General features: G+C 40.0%; 1 protein-coding gene across 2 annotated transcripts in view; it reads left to right on the forward strand.

The window, feature by feature from the left end:
- The first annotated feature begins 217 nt into the window (after positions 1-217).
- Positions 218-17270, forward strand: part of map1ab (microtubule-associated protein 1Ab) — a 72211-nt gene continuing 55158 nt past the window's right edge. Inside the window, exons 1-3 of one of the 2 annotated variants that reach the window (XM_079346654.1) lie at positions 218-436; positions 2470-2903; positions 9699-9800. In XM_079346654.1, the coding sequence (XP_079202780.1) occupies positions 2480-2903; positions 9699-9800 (526 nt within the window). In that variant the 5' untranslated portion in view covers positions 218-436; positions 2470-2479. Of the gene's footprint in view, positions 437-2464; positions 2904-9698; positions 9801-17270 lie in introns of those variants that run through there. The other variant, XM_079346655.1, reaches the window with a different exon arrangement.

Raw genomic sequence — 17270 nt, forward strand, 5'->3', positions numbered from 1 at the left:
TATTTTACATACAGTTTTCTTGAGACTGTGGCATGCAGACCAAATGATGTCACCTGCTACATGTTTAAAAAAAACCTCACAAAAAGGAGGATAGCTCCTGGATCAAAAGAGAAAAGATAAAAGATTTAGAAAATAAAAAATAAACGCATGATCAGGGACAATGTACAAATTTTAGCTTTTTTTTCTCCTTCTCCAAACAGATTCTTAAAAAGATAATGTTTTTGTTGTTGTTTTTCTTTTTGTGTTCTTTCCAATAGAAACATGTAGCACATTCAGTCAGGTCTGACACACAAACACTCACCTACACAAATGTGACAACGCTTACATCATCCACTAACTTTCTCGTGATTTGGGAGCCTCGTTGCTCACCACTAGAGGGCAGCATGACTGTGATGTTGGTCGTCTGTGAAGTGAAGTGCTGACTCACTGTCAAAAACCTGCAGCGAAAGAAGAACAGTATGAGGCATCCTCCTCATGCTGCTAATGTTGGATGTTACACTGTTTATTTTTACTCTTTTCATGGTGTATCCCTCAGAAATACAGCTCATTCGAGCTGGTAGTAATTATAGTGAAGAGGAAAAAGCATCACAGACATTATTTATTTACCATTTGACTGTTTTTCTTATTTAAATTCAAGAGGAAGACACGTTGTTTATAACATGACCCCTTTAATCAGCCTGTTTGAGTAGCCGTTATGAAAGAGATTGTAATACAAAACAAGACATGAAAATCAGATTTTAATAAGAAGATGGGTGAAATGAGTGTTATTTATTACCATCTGCATGATTGTAAACTGTTTCACTGGAACAGATCTGACAGAGTAAGTGCTTCCACTGCAGCAGCTCTCACCTGCATGTGTTAAATCAGTGATCATTACAATGAAATAATGGTTCAGGCTGAATCACGAGGCCTCACAGAAGTCGATGTGGACTGTGTTATCATCCTCTCAGTATGGCGCTGACAGTTTGTGCTGAGACGCCCTCTGCTAAACTGTGAAAAGTGCAGAGCTCAAGGTTAACCAGGAGGGAAACTGAATAAGGAACAATCCTCTCCGAACAAAAAGAAAAGGCTCCTCTGTGTTCTCTTTCTCTGCATTTATCATTGTGGCCCGATAGGTGTGTGTGTGTGTGTGTGTGTTTGAGCTTTGGAGAAACCGTGTTTTAATCTCATACAGATTATTTTAATAAGTCCCCCACATTCACTGCTCAAAACCGACTGAATTCAAACATCATCTGAATCCTAAAAGGAGATGGAGAGTGCCTGAGTGACGTCTCAAAGGGTCTAATCCTGTTTTACTTATTAATCCAGTAAAACTGTTTGCACAATGTCTTCCATGAAATATCTTTTTCCATGTGTCACTGTGGTTCTTTCTATTCTCTTAAAGTGTAATGATCAACTGTTGCACTTTAATGTGTCCCTCGAGCTGTCTCATTCAGCTTTCATTAGTTTCCAACAAATAAGCACCTGATCAACAGTCATGCCTTTATGATTGGTTAATGTCATCAGACCTACATATGATACCTGAATTTATTGAACCAAACTTGAGTAATTTCTCTGCAAACCCAGTCAAGGGCCCGTCTCATTTTACTTTCTGAGTGTTGGTTTCAAATTAATGTTTTGTTCCTTACGAAAACATGACTGTTGTGAATGATTCAATGAACCCTGCAGGAGGGGACGCTGAGTATCTGAATGTCTCTGTTTCAATTATTCACATTTGAATAAAGTCAAATATGCAATTAGTTTCATGTGTCTTAGCTAATAGAGTCCCACAGAACACACTGGCAATGAAACCAACCTTTACAACTTGATGATTAAGCTGAAAGAAAATGTATTGCTTGAGCTGTATCAGTTTTCTGTGAGCCTGATACTTGGGATGCAAAGCAAAAATAGTATTCTTTAAAGGAATTTTTATAATTAACCTGTAGACATTTTGCTCAATGAACTGCAAACTGTATGTACAGTATATATTTATTAATTCAAACGTTGAGCCAATTTTATTTCTCTGCACATTAGCAGACTAAGACAACACCTGTGTTTCTTAAGAGAGGACTGTATTGTGGGTTGTTTGCAGTTTGAACTTGGCCAGGCTAAAAAAAAAATATTTGAGTTTGAGAATTTATTCTACAGCACACAATTTAACCATAGTTTAGCCCTTGTTAATCCCCAAAATTAAGTTATTTTAGGAGATGTGTCCTCTAAAAGCAAACCCCTAATAAGCGTACCAAAATGAGGCTGAGTTAATATAGTTAAAAGTATGTACATTAATGATTATTAAAATAATTATTATCCTATTTTTGCTGAAGTTTAGTTTGGTTTAGTTTAGTTGTGTTGACAACACAGGTGATTAATCACAGACATCTGATGAACCTAAGAGCTACAGAATATTCAGAGTATTAAAGCAGAGATCATAAAAATGGACGATGCTTCCTTACCCCTATTTTGAAAGCTCAAAAGGAAACTCTTTTCGTTCCCTGTGTAGATGGAAGTTGTAGTTACCTCCTGTCTTCACCTCACTGCCTTCTCCCCTCCCTCACCTCTCAGCACCCCCTGTTCTCACCCTCCATCCCCCCCACCACCACCACCACCAGCCTCACCCCACCCCATCAGGCTCGTCCTCGTCCTCACACCGGTAGTTGTCATGGCGATGGAGTCGGCCTCGGCGTCCGCACCAGGGGTTGTTGCCATGGAGATCCCGGCGCGAGGTGCGCTCCCGGTTGTGGAGGAGGACGAGGGCTTCAGCGCGTCGCCACCGGGGTCCGAGGAGCGACTACGGTTCCGGCGAGGTGGAGGGAGACGGCGGCGAGGAGTACCGTTCAACCGGAGCGGGTACTACATGCTGATAGTGATCGGGGAGATCGGCACGGAGCACCAGCTGGACGCCGCCAGAGCGCAGATAGAGCGGGGTGAGTGATGGAGGAACCTCTGCTATGAGTCTGTGGTTGTTATCTGTCTGGAAGTTGTGTGCAGCTTTTAGAGGGACGTCGTGGAAAATCATGTTTTAAACCTGGAGATGCATGTTTTGACGCAATGGATTAAGTAGTATTCGGAGGCAGTGGCTGTTACTGCAGCACTGCACCATGGGACACACCACGCATTTCCCTTTCCCACTGTGAACTCTATGACTGTAACATTTCAGAGTCAGTATAGCTGCAGCAGGGGTCTTTCACTTTTACAGAGCAGTGTTTTGGCATGCAGCCTCCCTCTCACTTTACCCAAAACACTGTACTCTATTTCAAGACTAATGATGAATGCATGAATTAATTATTTAACAGACATTAACAGACCAGACTTATCAGTGTGGCTGAGTAAATTAAGCAAAGCATTCATTTAAAGCATGCATAATGAATATGTGGCTGTCGGTGTTGCAACAGTGTGTTTTGGATTCTCTGCACATCATGGATGAGCTGTCATACATATACCCTCAAACCTGTAAACAAACACAATCTGCAGCCTGTGCTCAGCATCTTCTCTCATATTAAAACACATTGCTTTTTGCTCCCAGTAGGACTCTTATTTTTTGACACTCACAGGCATAATTACTCAGCAGAGTATCCTAGCTCAGAGCCTGCTCCTCCTTCCGAGTAGCTGCAGTCATTTCTGTCAGCGAGGGTTGTCTAAAGTTTAGGGATAGAGAGGGATTTGTGGGGCGGTTGTGAAAGATGCTGCTGTGTGTACACTCGTACAGTATGCCAGTCAGCAATTTTTCTGCTGTGCTGCTGCCACTCTAAGCTGTTCTCAGTCCAGATGATCAATCGCACTTTTAGATGCAAGTCCGGTGCCAAATCAAACCCCCCCCCCCCCCCCCCCGTGACCTGCTCATACGCCACAAGGGACTTGACTGCTCTGCTGCTCTGGTCTGTGCTCAGTATCTCACACCCTCAGCTCATTGCAGCATTGATTCTTCAGCCCAGGTTTGTGTTTGAAGTGTGACTCAGTGTGACTCACTCTAAATGACTCTCATTACATTTGAGCTCAGCTGCAGCCGGGCCATATTGTAGGCCTGCAACAAGTCATCCTCAATGCAATGTTGTCGCAAACAAAACAAGGGCTAAATACTTTTAATGGGAAAAAACTTGACTTAAAAAACTAGCCCAATGGGACATCTATAATCACTTATTTTTCGTCAAGATAAGGCTTAAAATGTGCTGATAAATTATTAAGTTATTGCAGTTTAAAAACACTGATAAATGCCCCTCACAATTCTCTTTTCCTCAAAACAAAACTGATTCCCATAACTCTGGCAACTTATAAACTCAAACACAGAAATGTCTAGAATAGAGTAGCTTAAAAATTTTCAACTTTAAACCTACATTTTTCATTTTATTGACACGATGTATTGATCGTTTCTGTTTGGTCCATCTGGGGCGTGTCCAGAGTAGGAGGAGTGGGAACTGCAGTGTCATCCACAATACAAAACAAACAGAAAGTGGTACATGACTCACAATATAATAATACAAGAAAATCATAACGATGTCTGATGAGGTATGAATACAGGCTCCTTAAATATGAAGAATTAATGTATGTATTTACTGTAGTTTGGTGTTTGTTTCACCTGTTATCCTGCTTTTTTGAACAATTAGTATCCGTGCACATTGCCCTCATTCGTGTCATAAGCTCCCCCTATGGAGACCGGGGACGCAGGGTTTCACATTGGGAGGGAAATCTGTTTATAGAGCAAAATTTTAATGAAAAGGGCGCTATGCTCCAAAGCATACAGAAAACTTCCTTTGATACTAAATGGTTTCTGCTCCTTCCACAATGATTGTTTTTAAGAGTTCATTCTCACCAGTCGAAGGTTCATGGGTCTCTTATGTTATTCCTATTGGCTGTGACACAGAAAACCCTGAATGCACATGTGATTACTTTTGGATGTTTTTATCATTTTAAACCCAGGGCCAACCTGAACCAAACGACTCTGAGAGCTGAGGCCTTAATCTATGCTATGACCAGATTTATGAATCTATGTCTGTCTGACAGGTCTGTAGTATTTCTCTTCCTCCCTGTGTTCATCATTTTTCGTAGTTATCCCCCTTTTCAAGTTATTTCTACAACATTTGATTCGAGCATGATTTTCATGCGTTTATGTTGATTGATATACATTTCTGGTCTTTTTATATGCACAGAATTAGGGGCCCTGTTTCTGCAATGTGTATTATTTCAGAGCTGTCGGTCTTTGTACCTCTTCAAAGCCCCAGTACTTTATATTGTTCCTGGAAAAGAGAATTAGCTCTGAAACATTACAGACACGCCCTGAGCTTGTGATCTGGTGTTTCTTCCTGAGGTGCAGAAAACTGTCAGGCCCCTAACACCTTTTAAGTTTACCAGATCAGCAACCTGCAGGCAGTGAAAGAGAAAATTAGTATGACTGTGTTTCTGGCAGTAAGCTTAGAGAGAGAGAGAGAGATAGAGCACTCTCGCTCGCTCATCTCATGCTCCAGCCCTGAATTCAGACTTTTTACTGTATAACTCTTTGATCAGTACTGTAACTCTTCCCCTTCATAATGGCTCCTGTAGGTGTTCTGCAGCCTTAAGCAGCCATATAGATTTTGGCTGCAAACCAAGATGGATATTCTGAAATATTTTACCTCCCTCAAGAGATTATTCATGCCATGTTTGTATTGAAATTATTATTAAAAATTCATCTCTCTTCCACCATTGAGACACCGGCCCCTCGTAGGTTCAGAGAGTGGCTGTAGAATCTTTGTAGTTTGGCCCTTTAGAGAGCACAATGGTGGTCATTTTGAATTATTATAATAAAATATAGTGGATATTTTAAATGTGTGCTGACCTTGTCAAGCTGTCACAGAAACGTCCAGAACAAGCTCTGTTGTTCATCCAGAAAGTCAGATTTATGCAAAACGTTGGCTTACATTTTTAGAGTCCAGTGTTACTGACATGAGTTACATTGAAATGTTTAATGTTGAAAAAGAATGTAGGTGGTCCGGATAAGATGCCCTGATGAAACAGAATCCTAGGAATTGACTTGCTTTAGGAGCCAACCTCATGTGGCCACTCAGGGAACTGCACTTTTTTCACTTGAGTGCTGACTCGATAATGTAGCCCTAAAAGTTGCTTTACTGTTCAGGTAATTTATGTGAGTGAATTATGTTATGTGCTTGATTGTGTTGTATCTAGCTGTACGTTGCTCGTCACTGCCCCCTAAAGCTGGAGAACAGAAAAAAGTCACAGCTGTTTAAATTGGTTGTTTTCTCCATAAAAGGTTAAAAACAGATGCAGTTAAAACATTCCTCACAAGAGATGCTTTTTGGGTACCATCGCACAATAATGTGCAGCACACAGCCTCCTCCTCCAGCGTTCGTTAGGAGCATCAGCCACCGTCTCACACTCAGTGGATAAAAAGTTCCCAAGAAGGCCATCATTTCCTCTGCACACTAATATCCAAGTGCAGTTTAGCCCATGACTTTTGAGCAGAAAGCGGCAACTACAGTTAAAAGGTCAAAAGAGGTCTTAAATCCGCATTAACTCAATCTAATCAGGCCGGTAGGAGGATGAGCTTAACTGGCTTATTTGACCCGGTCATTGCTAAATCAAGTCCTTTTGCTCAGTGTAGATTCACATGTCGGTTTATCATTTTTATTAGATAATTCAAGCCTTTGTCAGACAATGAAAAGGAAACCAACCACAGCCAGGTACACCTGTCTGTATTTGACTGTATTCAAGAGTTTGTGAATGTGATGTCAACCAGCAGTGAATGGTTTGTAAAGGACTAATTCAGATGCAAACTATTCAAGTTTGTCCCCGATGGAGAGCGATGAGATGTTATAATACATCCAGTATTGTTGATAACTGTCACTGATTAAAAGTAAAGTTGTGAAAAGAAATACAGTACACACTATCACAAAATCATTTTGTGTAACATGTCTGGAAACAGGAACGTATACCCTCCAATTTCAGAAACTATTCTCTCAAATGCTTAAAGGCATAACACGCAACACTGATTATCGATAGGGACAACATAGGGTATTACATTTTTTAAATGTAATTGTAAATGCTCTTTTTAATTAATTGTGAAATTTCAATTGTAAATTGTGAAATTTCACATTTTAACTGCATGTTTGAAACTCCATTACGTTGCATTTAAAAATAAATGAATTCAATGAATTCATTTCATATCTTTAATCATTGTGATCAACAAGTTAAAGCTGACAGCCCTAAAGAAATCAAACATACCCTCCGTGTAACTGTGGAGTAATGACTTCCTAAAGGGAGAGTGAAGTCAAACTCCCTCTGGACCTGTTGATCTCGGCTCCTTATGTTTCATTCAGATATTCAAGCTAATGTCATACATAACTTTTTGTAAAACATGAATCGTATCTTTTGTCTAAAAACATCCAGTTTCTTTCTGAGCCATGTTTTACTTCTCCTCTGACTTGTTGACTTGTTGACTGATGGCTTTAAGAGGAACAGATTAAGACACACACACACATATGAAGACTTCCTTGAGTCCCATAATCCTGTCTGTCTTTTTCAGATGTTATCAATCTTTTAACAGTGAGGACTACGCTGAGAAGGCATCAACATCACAGCAGGAGGTTATGACTCTAATTTGTGTGGTAGTGCAAAGAAAGATGTCTCCCAATGAATGCTAACGAAAAGGTTGATAACAGTGACACAGCGTTTCTTAGAACAGGCTGCAGTCTGCTGCCAGGGAACATTTTCTCCTCAGCTGAGGGCAGAGCAAGGTCTTTAAAGTCTGTTTTTGTGAAAGAGGAGATTCTGGCACAAGGGTAAGGATTTGAAAAAATTAGAATAATCTAATTTCTTGCACCAGTCCAACAAATCCACAAGTGGATAAGATGAGAGAGGTGTGTGCTCTGGTTTCTATCCGGCTGGATGAGATCTGACAAGTTCTCTCTGAAGTTTGACTCACTGCGGCTCTGCAGGATCTGATAAAGCTGCTGTGTGTGTGTGTGGTGTGTGTGTGTGTGTGTGTGTGTGTGTGTGTGTGTGTGTGTGTGTGTGTGTGTGTGTGTGTGCGTGTGTGCGTGCGTGTGTGTGTGTGTGAGAGAGAGAGAGATCAGTTCATTACAGTCATTTCAACCGATCCAATGAACTTTAATTAGTTTCTTTGTTATGAGGGCTTATGTTTATGAGAGGGCATTTTAAAGATGTTGTATAAGACTATAAAATAATAATACTGTAAACTATTGAAGATGAAGTTCTATATTTTTAACCGTTTAAATGTCACCTCCGTCTGTTTTTTCTAAGCAACCATTTTTAGAAAGTCATTTCACGCTTTTTGGAAAAAGTTGGTGGAATACTTAAAATGACCAGCAGGGGGAAACCTGAAGCTGTACTAATTGCTGTTCTGAATTAAACTGTGTGAAAGATGTTTGGAGACTCAACAGAGACTCACCAAACTTTGCTTGTTCCTTTGACCTCTACTGATCATTTTAGTGTCTCTACGTTTGATGCTTTTGTTTTTCCATTCTTTAACTCGGCTGTTTTGAATTAAAACAAACAAACAAACACCTGAGCTACCTCTGCAGGAACAAATGGCGCCGACAAAGTTAGACACTAACATGTAACCATGAGGGAATATTTAGCAGCAAATGAACCAGATGTCTTCAGTGAAGTAGGTGGAGACCAAAGAAGAGCTAAAAGGAGAGTTTCATGTTTAATGTAGACACTATCTCAAACACGATTTTTTGACCCAACGACAGATAGTTTTTGTGCTTTACTAAATGCATGTTTGACAAGGATGTTCAGACTTTCCACATGATTCATGAATTATTATAAATGATTTTAATGGCCTTACTAAATGAGTGATGAGATGATAAAAACGGTTTTATTTGTCATTAAAGTCTTCATTAAAGATAACGTACATCTTCCTGTTAATCAAAATTTAAAAAATAATCAAAATGTTGTCTGTTGACTCATCCTGCACTTACAAAATGTTTGACCACCTCGAATGCTTTGTCGAAGCTAACGATCCAGTCAAATTGATCCCAACATTATGTCCCGCCTTCTGTCATGTGATTGGTTGCATCCCGTTTACGATGGAAATATCACCCTTCAAGAGAAGCTAGGCTTTTTTTTTTTGCTCCTCATATTTTGAGCTAATTTTAAGAACAGTAGCTCTTTACTTTTCAACTCACAAGCCACTTTGTTGAGGCTTCAGCTCCCCACCTAGTATTCCTCGGCCTGAAGCGAAAGACTGCAGTATTTGTTATTTATTGGCGTAAAACTTTTTTTCAAACTTTGTCATGATCCTAATCAAAAGTAGGCAGTGTTTACTGTTGAAGTATCAAACGGGGCCTGTGGTAGTGTGAATGGATGGTTTTAGGATGAAGTAGAAACTCTTAAACAGGGATGCTTAATAGTTCTGAGTCAGGATGATCTTTGCAGTAAGTAACACTGATAAGAGAAATTCATGCTGCGCTGTCGGTCTCAGGACTCTTTTGAATGCAAGAACACTTTCTGCTCGCTGACCTTCCCTGCAGCTTAAACAGTTGGAAACTGAGCTGAAGGGAGAAGGTGAGAGCGAGGCGAGATGCTGCAGTATCATCTGCTTAAAGGTTCCCTCAAGTTTACAAAAAAAGAGCAAGGAATTTTACCAGCTTGCATGCTAAAGTCTGTCTGCCTCAGGTTCTTCTCATGTCTCAGTTTCATTATTATCAGTCTCGTCCTGCTTCCTCATGTTGAGCTAAAACAATCTTTGTGTTTCTTCCTGGCAGGAATTCGATCCTGGGACATCGACCTCAAGTGCTGCGACCTTGATCAGCAGCTGCAGCTGTTCATATCTCGTCACTCCGCCCACTTCTCCTCCGAGGTCAGAGGTCAGTGTGATGTGCTGCTCTTTGAGCCGATGGACCAGTGATGAGTACAACTAGTGCCTCTTACAAGATTCAACACACTGAGAGTCTTTATTGAAGGCATTTGGACAACACCATTACTAAAATGCTCCATGAATGCGAAACAACTTAGGACTCGCTGTTCCTGACCATAGCATGCTGATGGAGTGGTCAAAAGGCTCCAGCAACACTTCCATTTTATTAACAAATAAAACCAAATTTCTCATCTCATTTGTTAACAAAGATGATCTTCATTCTGCCTGTGTTGCTGCAGCGTTTTGACTTCTTCGAGCCTTTCACTTCTTGTTCAGCTTGATTGTCGGTGAAGTTGATTTTTATTTTCTAGATTTTTAAATGCAGATTGTCAGAAGGTTAGTTGCAATCGTTCGGTGTTGCCAATGCAGAAATATTTCTGATGCTGAGAGTTGAAGACATAAATACTTTAACATGGTTGATGGCTCGCAATATTTGACCAAAATGCTGAATATACATATGTTATATGAAAGCAGCAAATCAGTATCACACCAATATTATGGAACGGGGTGACATATGATCTTTTTTGTCCTTTAATGCTAGTTTACGATCCGGTACACTTAGTCGTCCCCTTGGGTACGTTTGACTTAAAGTGCTGCCAAACGTTCAACAGCTTCCTCTAATTTATTGATCTTTTATTGAACATTTCTAAATGCAGAAGTATTCTCTTTGTTTCTGTTTGTATGTTTGCTGCCTGTGTGTCGATGATAACTGCTTTGGCTGAAGAAAATGTCTATTTTCATGAAAAAAAATAAAAATAATTATATATATATATATATATAGACAGACAGACAGACAGACAGACAGACAGACAGACAGACAGACAGACAGACAGACAGACAGACAGACAGACAGACAGACAGACAGACAGACAGACAGATAGATAGATAGATAGATAGATAGATAGATAGATAGATAGATAGATAGATAGATAGATAGATAGATAGATAGACCGTCTGGAGAAAATGACCATGGACTTGATTCCACAGTTGTAAAAGTAGAAAATACCTTCTGCCTAAAACAATATTTCTATCACTTGTCCATCTGTCTTCTGCTCTGTTCATTTTAATGCAAAAGTCCCCAATTTCCCACTTGTCACTTTTCATCTTCAGTACCTGTGACAGTATCTGACCAAGTAATCACAATTCTTCTCACTTTATTTTGCACCCTCAAAAACCATCGCAGGCAGTCTGCTTTAAAAAGTGTCCAAAGGCTGACTTGATATTCTGTACTGATTGAGTCTGTTTTGAACTGAGCAGATGTAAGGATATACAAGTCAGCATTATGTATTAAGCATATGTGACAATTTCATTACGGATACATCAATATAACTTCTTTTTTTTACAATGTTTGATTGACAGAATTGGGTTTAGTGGACATTTAATCCCTCTGCACTGCATCAAAGCTGAACTCTGTGTATAATCACCATGGTGACTGTTCAGGGAAGTGTGGACCTGCAGTATGTGTGTGTGTGTGTCTGTGTGTGTGTGTGTGTGTCTGGGCCTGTCTCATGTGTCTATGTGATTACAGTATTCTTTGGCCCAGAACCCATTTTTAAAAAAACAACAGATGCTGAATAAGGGATTATTTCAATCATATGCCAGGTAAGGGCCTGATGGGATCAAACACACATAAATGTATAAGCACACGCACACACTCACACACACACACACACACACAATGAACATGCAGGACATCCACAGAAAAGCTTATAACTGCACTGCTGGCAGATGCTGGTGAGCAGCAGCCGTCAGCAGAAAATGACACCGAACTTAAGTTCCACAGTTGTAAAAGTAGAAAATACCTTCGGAGAAAAACAGACTGAGTCTTGTGAAACTAAAAACAATATTTCTATCATTTGTCCATCTGTCTCCCAGTCTGTTCGTGCTTACAAAGAAACACTCCTCCTCTCGTGTGAACCAAAGTGAGTCACCTTCATTTGTGCTCACAACTGTTGTTTATTGATAAAACTGATGGAACTGCTCCGCCTGCGACAACATTTGAGCTCTGAACACGGGGATGGAAACATACTTATCATTTTTATTTTCTCCTCCTCACCTCAGGGGACAATCACATGATAAGTATGTGGACATGTTGTGGGTTCAATGGTCTGTGTTCATTCATATTGCCTTGTATGAGGCTGTATTGATTCCTCAGCCTGGTGGCACAGTGTACGTTGACCTCTGAATCCTGCTGACGTGACGCTGAGTCCCCGCAGCATGTCTGTGTATCTTGAGACAGTACTGTCAGAGTTCTGGATGTCCTTCAGTTATTCAGTTGTATCAAATCTTGTTAACTTGATGTGGTTTGTTGCGATGAGTCTTCTCAGTCAGAGTGAAGTTCACACCTTTTCCATGTTCTTAAAGTTGGGTGATATAAACATCCCGTACATCCGTACAACTGGCTGTTCACCTGTGACGCCTTATCCAAAGTTTGTATGTTGTTTTTGTCATGCTAAAAAACAAAAACAAATTGAACACAAAACCCAAGTACAGAAGGCAGAAAGGTTGCAGACAAATTATACAGTCTTCATTTTTCATGATTTAAAACAGAAATCAAACTTACGCTCTAACGCTTACTTTATAATGAAAAACAGAAAGCGAGATATTAAGAGATATGATACAGAAAAAGATAAGTAATTTTGAAAATGACTGAAACTTTATGTGTCCTGAGATATATTCATAATTAAGACCTTTCGACTCGTGCAGCGAGGAACATCCTGAATATTAATCAGGTATTCTCCCTCTTTAAAGATGTCATTTTCTCATATTTCGGTCTTTCTACAGAAAGGTTATTCATGTGAAGCTGTATTTCCAAGTTTCATGAAGCAGTCTCGACAGACTATTATCCCCTAACATCTGCAACGAGACATGTTTGCAAGGAGCACATGACGACATATTGCCACTTTGTTTTGTCTAAGCACCGGTTTGGACCAGGTCTGCGTGGACACAGCCAGGGAATAACCAGGTAGATAATCTGGGAATCTCCTGTATACAATTTTGGTAACCCTCAAGTCCCGAACAGCAGGGGCACGACCGGAGAGCATGAAGTCAGGTACTCTGTGATGTCTGACATTCCCAGCTGTCTGAGGTGTCTTAACACCAGCGTGATGTAACGTGAAAGTGTCCATTAGACATCTGAAGACTTTAAATTGGAGGAGTCATACTTTTTTATCCCTTGACAGCTTTCTATTATTCTGCTAGATCCTCTTTCATTCTGACTTATCAAAAGAAGGGTTTAAATATTTCTTTAGGATATTCTGGCTGTCTTAAATGTGTTATATAATATAACATTTGCCAACATAAGCTGCTGGTCCAGATCAAGTTAGACTGCCGAGGCAACTTTTCTGTGAACATTGGAGTGCTTATATTGTAAGGAAATAGCATGAAGGAGCAAAATGTAAAGTGGTGTTCTTCACAGTTACTGCAGTTTATAGCACACATACACAAGATGGTTGAAAAGTAACACTTATCTTCGTTCACTGATGAGGAAGATCATTGGAAAAGCCTCTTCCCTTTAAGCAGTGTGAGGTCGTCCAGACCTGAGGACCAGGGATGGAGGCAGTGAGTATTGATTTTTTTCCGTATAGCGCACCATGCAGATCGATAACACTTCAAAAGAGAGCGATCCGATGGCTCAGGTGCAGAAATAGACCAGGGGATCACATTTCTTTCAGTGGACAGAAAAAAAAAAAAACTTCCATTGTGGGAAAACAGCAGTGTCACTTCTGTCTCCTGTCCACTCTTATCCAATCCTATATCCGCTCTCCTCTCAGCTGAGAAGAGATGATAAGGTAGTGTGTGTGTGTGTGTGTGTGTGTTGGGGGGGGGGGGATTATCGGTGCACTGATAAAGTCAGGGTAAATAAAGAGTATTGATCATGATCTACTCTCAACTAGCTGAGCTGCTCTCAGGAAGGATATGTACATTTTTCAGTTTAACTGAATAAAATGCGAAACAAAACACTCCTCCATTACTCGTTTTTGTTGTAACCACAGAAACAACTGAATTATGACTGAAGTCTCAAATTCAGAGTTTTAGGCTCATTTGCATAAAAAAACATTTCATTTAAAACATTTAAATAACTTTGCTGTAACAATAAGACAACGTTAATAAAGAGACTGCAGTATTTAAAGACGACAAAGCGGCTGTAAACAGTTCAACGTGATCGTAAGGTAGACCATAAAGTAAGGCTGTGCAGGCCAGTCTGATTCTACCTCCTCACTCTGAATGTGCACACTTTGGACCAGACCAGATGAAGATCAAGCTATCAGCTTGTGGATGCCTTTTTGGATTCAGCAGTGATATGTACACAGGTATTGTGTAACACTTAAAGAACAAATTTTCACTTCAAGTCAGAAATTTCAAATCTGCTGTTTAAGGTGTCTGAAAATCAAGGGGGCTGTCGATTCCCCCTAAAAATGTCACTTTGAGTTCCTTTAAGGACAAACTGCGTGCCCCTCTTTGAGGGAGAGACCCCTTCCCTTCTGGCAAAGTCAATTCACAGCTGAGTGGGTCTCTCTGTTAATCTGAGAGCCTCAAGGTACTCCCTAATTACCACAGGCTGAGAATGATTTAAAAGGGCTTTTATCCTGGTCTACAGTGAAGGAAACGTTTCAAACAGGTACTTGCTTGCTCCAGAGTTGGACTCACTTCACCTGTGTACATCAGGGCAGAATTTCCTCAGACGATCGAATCACACAGAAGCAAAAAGATTCCTATTTGCTCAGGTCAGCAGAGAGTTCACCAGATGACCCCTGATGGTGACCACAGAACTCAATCTGTGTCGCAGGCTTCCCGTGGGTCGGGTCGGCTTAATAGAGAGTGCTAGGAAAGTGTAACATTTCACCTGTCCTTGGGTTGAGTTTCTTTTTGCGCTCCTCTACCTGCCGACGATTTGTTTAAGGTGTCTGAGAGTACAGGGTACAGTGGCTGATTTGATGTTATTTCATGGTTACCTTTTCTATTCCTGATGATTTGCTCCTCTTTGCACTGAATGTCCTTCGTGTTCAATTAGTCCAAATCGAACATTTCTCTGATAAATCGATCACAACTTGACGCTGATGTTTCCTGCTGCACCAACTACTTTCCATTTATGAAGGCTTTCGTCTCCCATGTCAGGCCGCAGGACTCTCAAAGTGCTGCAGACCGACAAGGTCACCTGGCCACAACAAAGCGAGGTTAATTAATTCATGGTCTCTATGAGTTCCTGCTTTCCATCTTCACTTGTTAAGCAACATGAGCGTTTCAATCTCAGCTTTACGGAGTGCAAGGAAAAAGTCAGAATTTGACCTTTTAAGCGTAATTATTATTCAAAAGAACACAACAGTGTGTTCAAACCAGAACCACAATAGTTTAATTAAATCCTAAGATCTCAGACTAAACTAGTTTTTATTAAGCAATGTACTTGTGTAGAATAAAAAAATATGTTTCTTTTAATGTTGTAATAGAAAAGCACAAGGTCACATCAGTGAAGTTATTCAGGTTTATACTAAAGGTGAGATTACATCGTGCTTTTTTATTCTTCCTTTTAACTCTCATATTCTACACTAGGAGTTTTATACTACAAACAATGGCGATTCTAAAGTCAGTCGTGTCCCGAGGCAACACGAATCGGGGACCCAACCAGCTACCATCTTGTCAGCCAGTGTCCTGATGCTCTTCCTCTTTCTTTTTTTCACTCCCAGACCGATAAATTCTCTTCATTTTCCTTCAGTGACTGTCACTGAGGAACTCTGGTTTTCACAGCAGTGATATATGAGATGCTCAGCAGGGTTAGCTGCTGTCAGATGGGGCCCCACAAGGGAGGTTTCCTACCGTCATTTTAATTCACCTTCATACTGATAATCTTAGCATTTTAATCCACCTAACAATATAAGGATATATAGCAACACTGCTAGAAAAAGTTCAGAATTGTTCCCAACTTTTAATCTCTTCCAATGACTAAATGTTTTTTCTTGTTGTGTGTGGCAAAGCTAAAAGAAGAACCGATTTAAAGTGGACCTGATGTCCAGTTTAAGAAAAGCACTGCTGTCTGTCTAATTGTAACAAAACAAAAGATCTGGTCTTTTGGTCTAATAATGTGGGCCTTGTACTGTAAATTCATGGTAATTAATGTTCTCTGGTTCTAACAAAAATTAAAGGTTACATTTGTGAATCATTTCCTCTTCAGAACAAAAAAATGCAAAACCAAGATGATTAATGCTGAAGCTATTGGACATTAATATTCTTTCAAAGATTTACAAATATCTTGAGGAATTTGTAAAATTCTCCTTAAAGTTTTCATGGTGATCACTTTCATTTGAATAGGCACATTTAGAGGGATGACATTGCTGTTTAGTGCAGCAGCCTTATAGTTACACACACACAACACCACTCTGTCCTTTTCAAAGCCAACTGAGTTCACTTTGGTCCAATCAGGTTCACAGTTTAAACATTAAATATGTCAGAGACTAAATACAGGCATCAATATAAGCTGTCATAGATATACTCTGTGCTTTCGGAGCATCCCTCTATAACAGATACTACACAGCAGCCCCTAGTGGTCAAACGGTGTATTGCAGTGATGACCTGACATTTTCAGAAAAAGAAACGCACAACTGAAGCCGAACCTGACATGCAGCACGTAGGAGCCTTTGAAGCTCAGCCCGTCACTTTATATATAAAATGCACACACAAGCCTGCACACACAGACACACACACATTGGCTGCCTACACAAATACCCAGGTGAGGACAGGTGAGATAGGCCATGGATTAGTGTAAGCGATTTACTCTGATTAACCCTCCCACACTTAACTCTCAAAGGTGTGTGTGTGTGTGTGTGTGGATGCTCAGACTAGTATTTGTGGAGTTTTATTTTTATTTCCTATTCTTGAGAATAAGAGGTCTCAGTTTGTTTTTTTGTATTTTTTTTTAAATAGCTTCTATGGTGAAGGTTGGCATAGATGGGCTGTTTTACAAAGAAATATCAAAAGATCATTATTTGAAAAAATATCCCAAATGTGTAAAACGTTTGAATATTCTTTCTGTTCTAGATTTACATTTTTATAGTCTTTGATATCTTTGCTGTGCAGGGTTTGGTTTAGAGATGCACCGATTGGGAAACTCATGGCTGATGCGTCGCATCTTTTGGTGTGAAACTGACACAATGCCACCATTTTATGTCACATTCAATCATGAAAACAAGTCAGACATTGATGCCTGAAGTAAATATAAGCCTGGGCTATTAATTCTTAAAAGTTTTACGGTATTTGTCTGTACAGAGAGCTTTGATGTCATACACACGCTGGTAAAGAGAGCTCTTTAAGTACAGCACTTACAGTGCTCTGTACTGTAGAGGTTGTACATGTCAGCTTGTCAATGCAGGTATTTCTCAAAGATTGATGTAAACCATATACTACAAAGCAGCACTGAGAAGACTAA

Source organism: Symphodus melops (assembly GCF_947650265.1).
Source record: "Symphodus melops genome assembly, chromosome: 6".
In the NCBI taxonomy this organism is placed as follows: domain Eukaryota; kingdom Metazoa; phylum Chordata; class Actinopteri; order Labriformes; family Labridae; genus Symphodus; species Symphodus melops.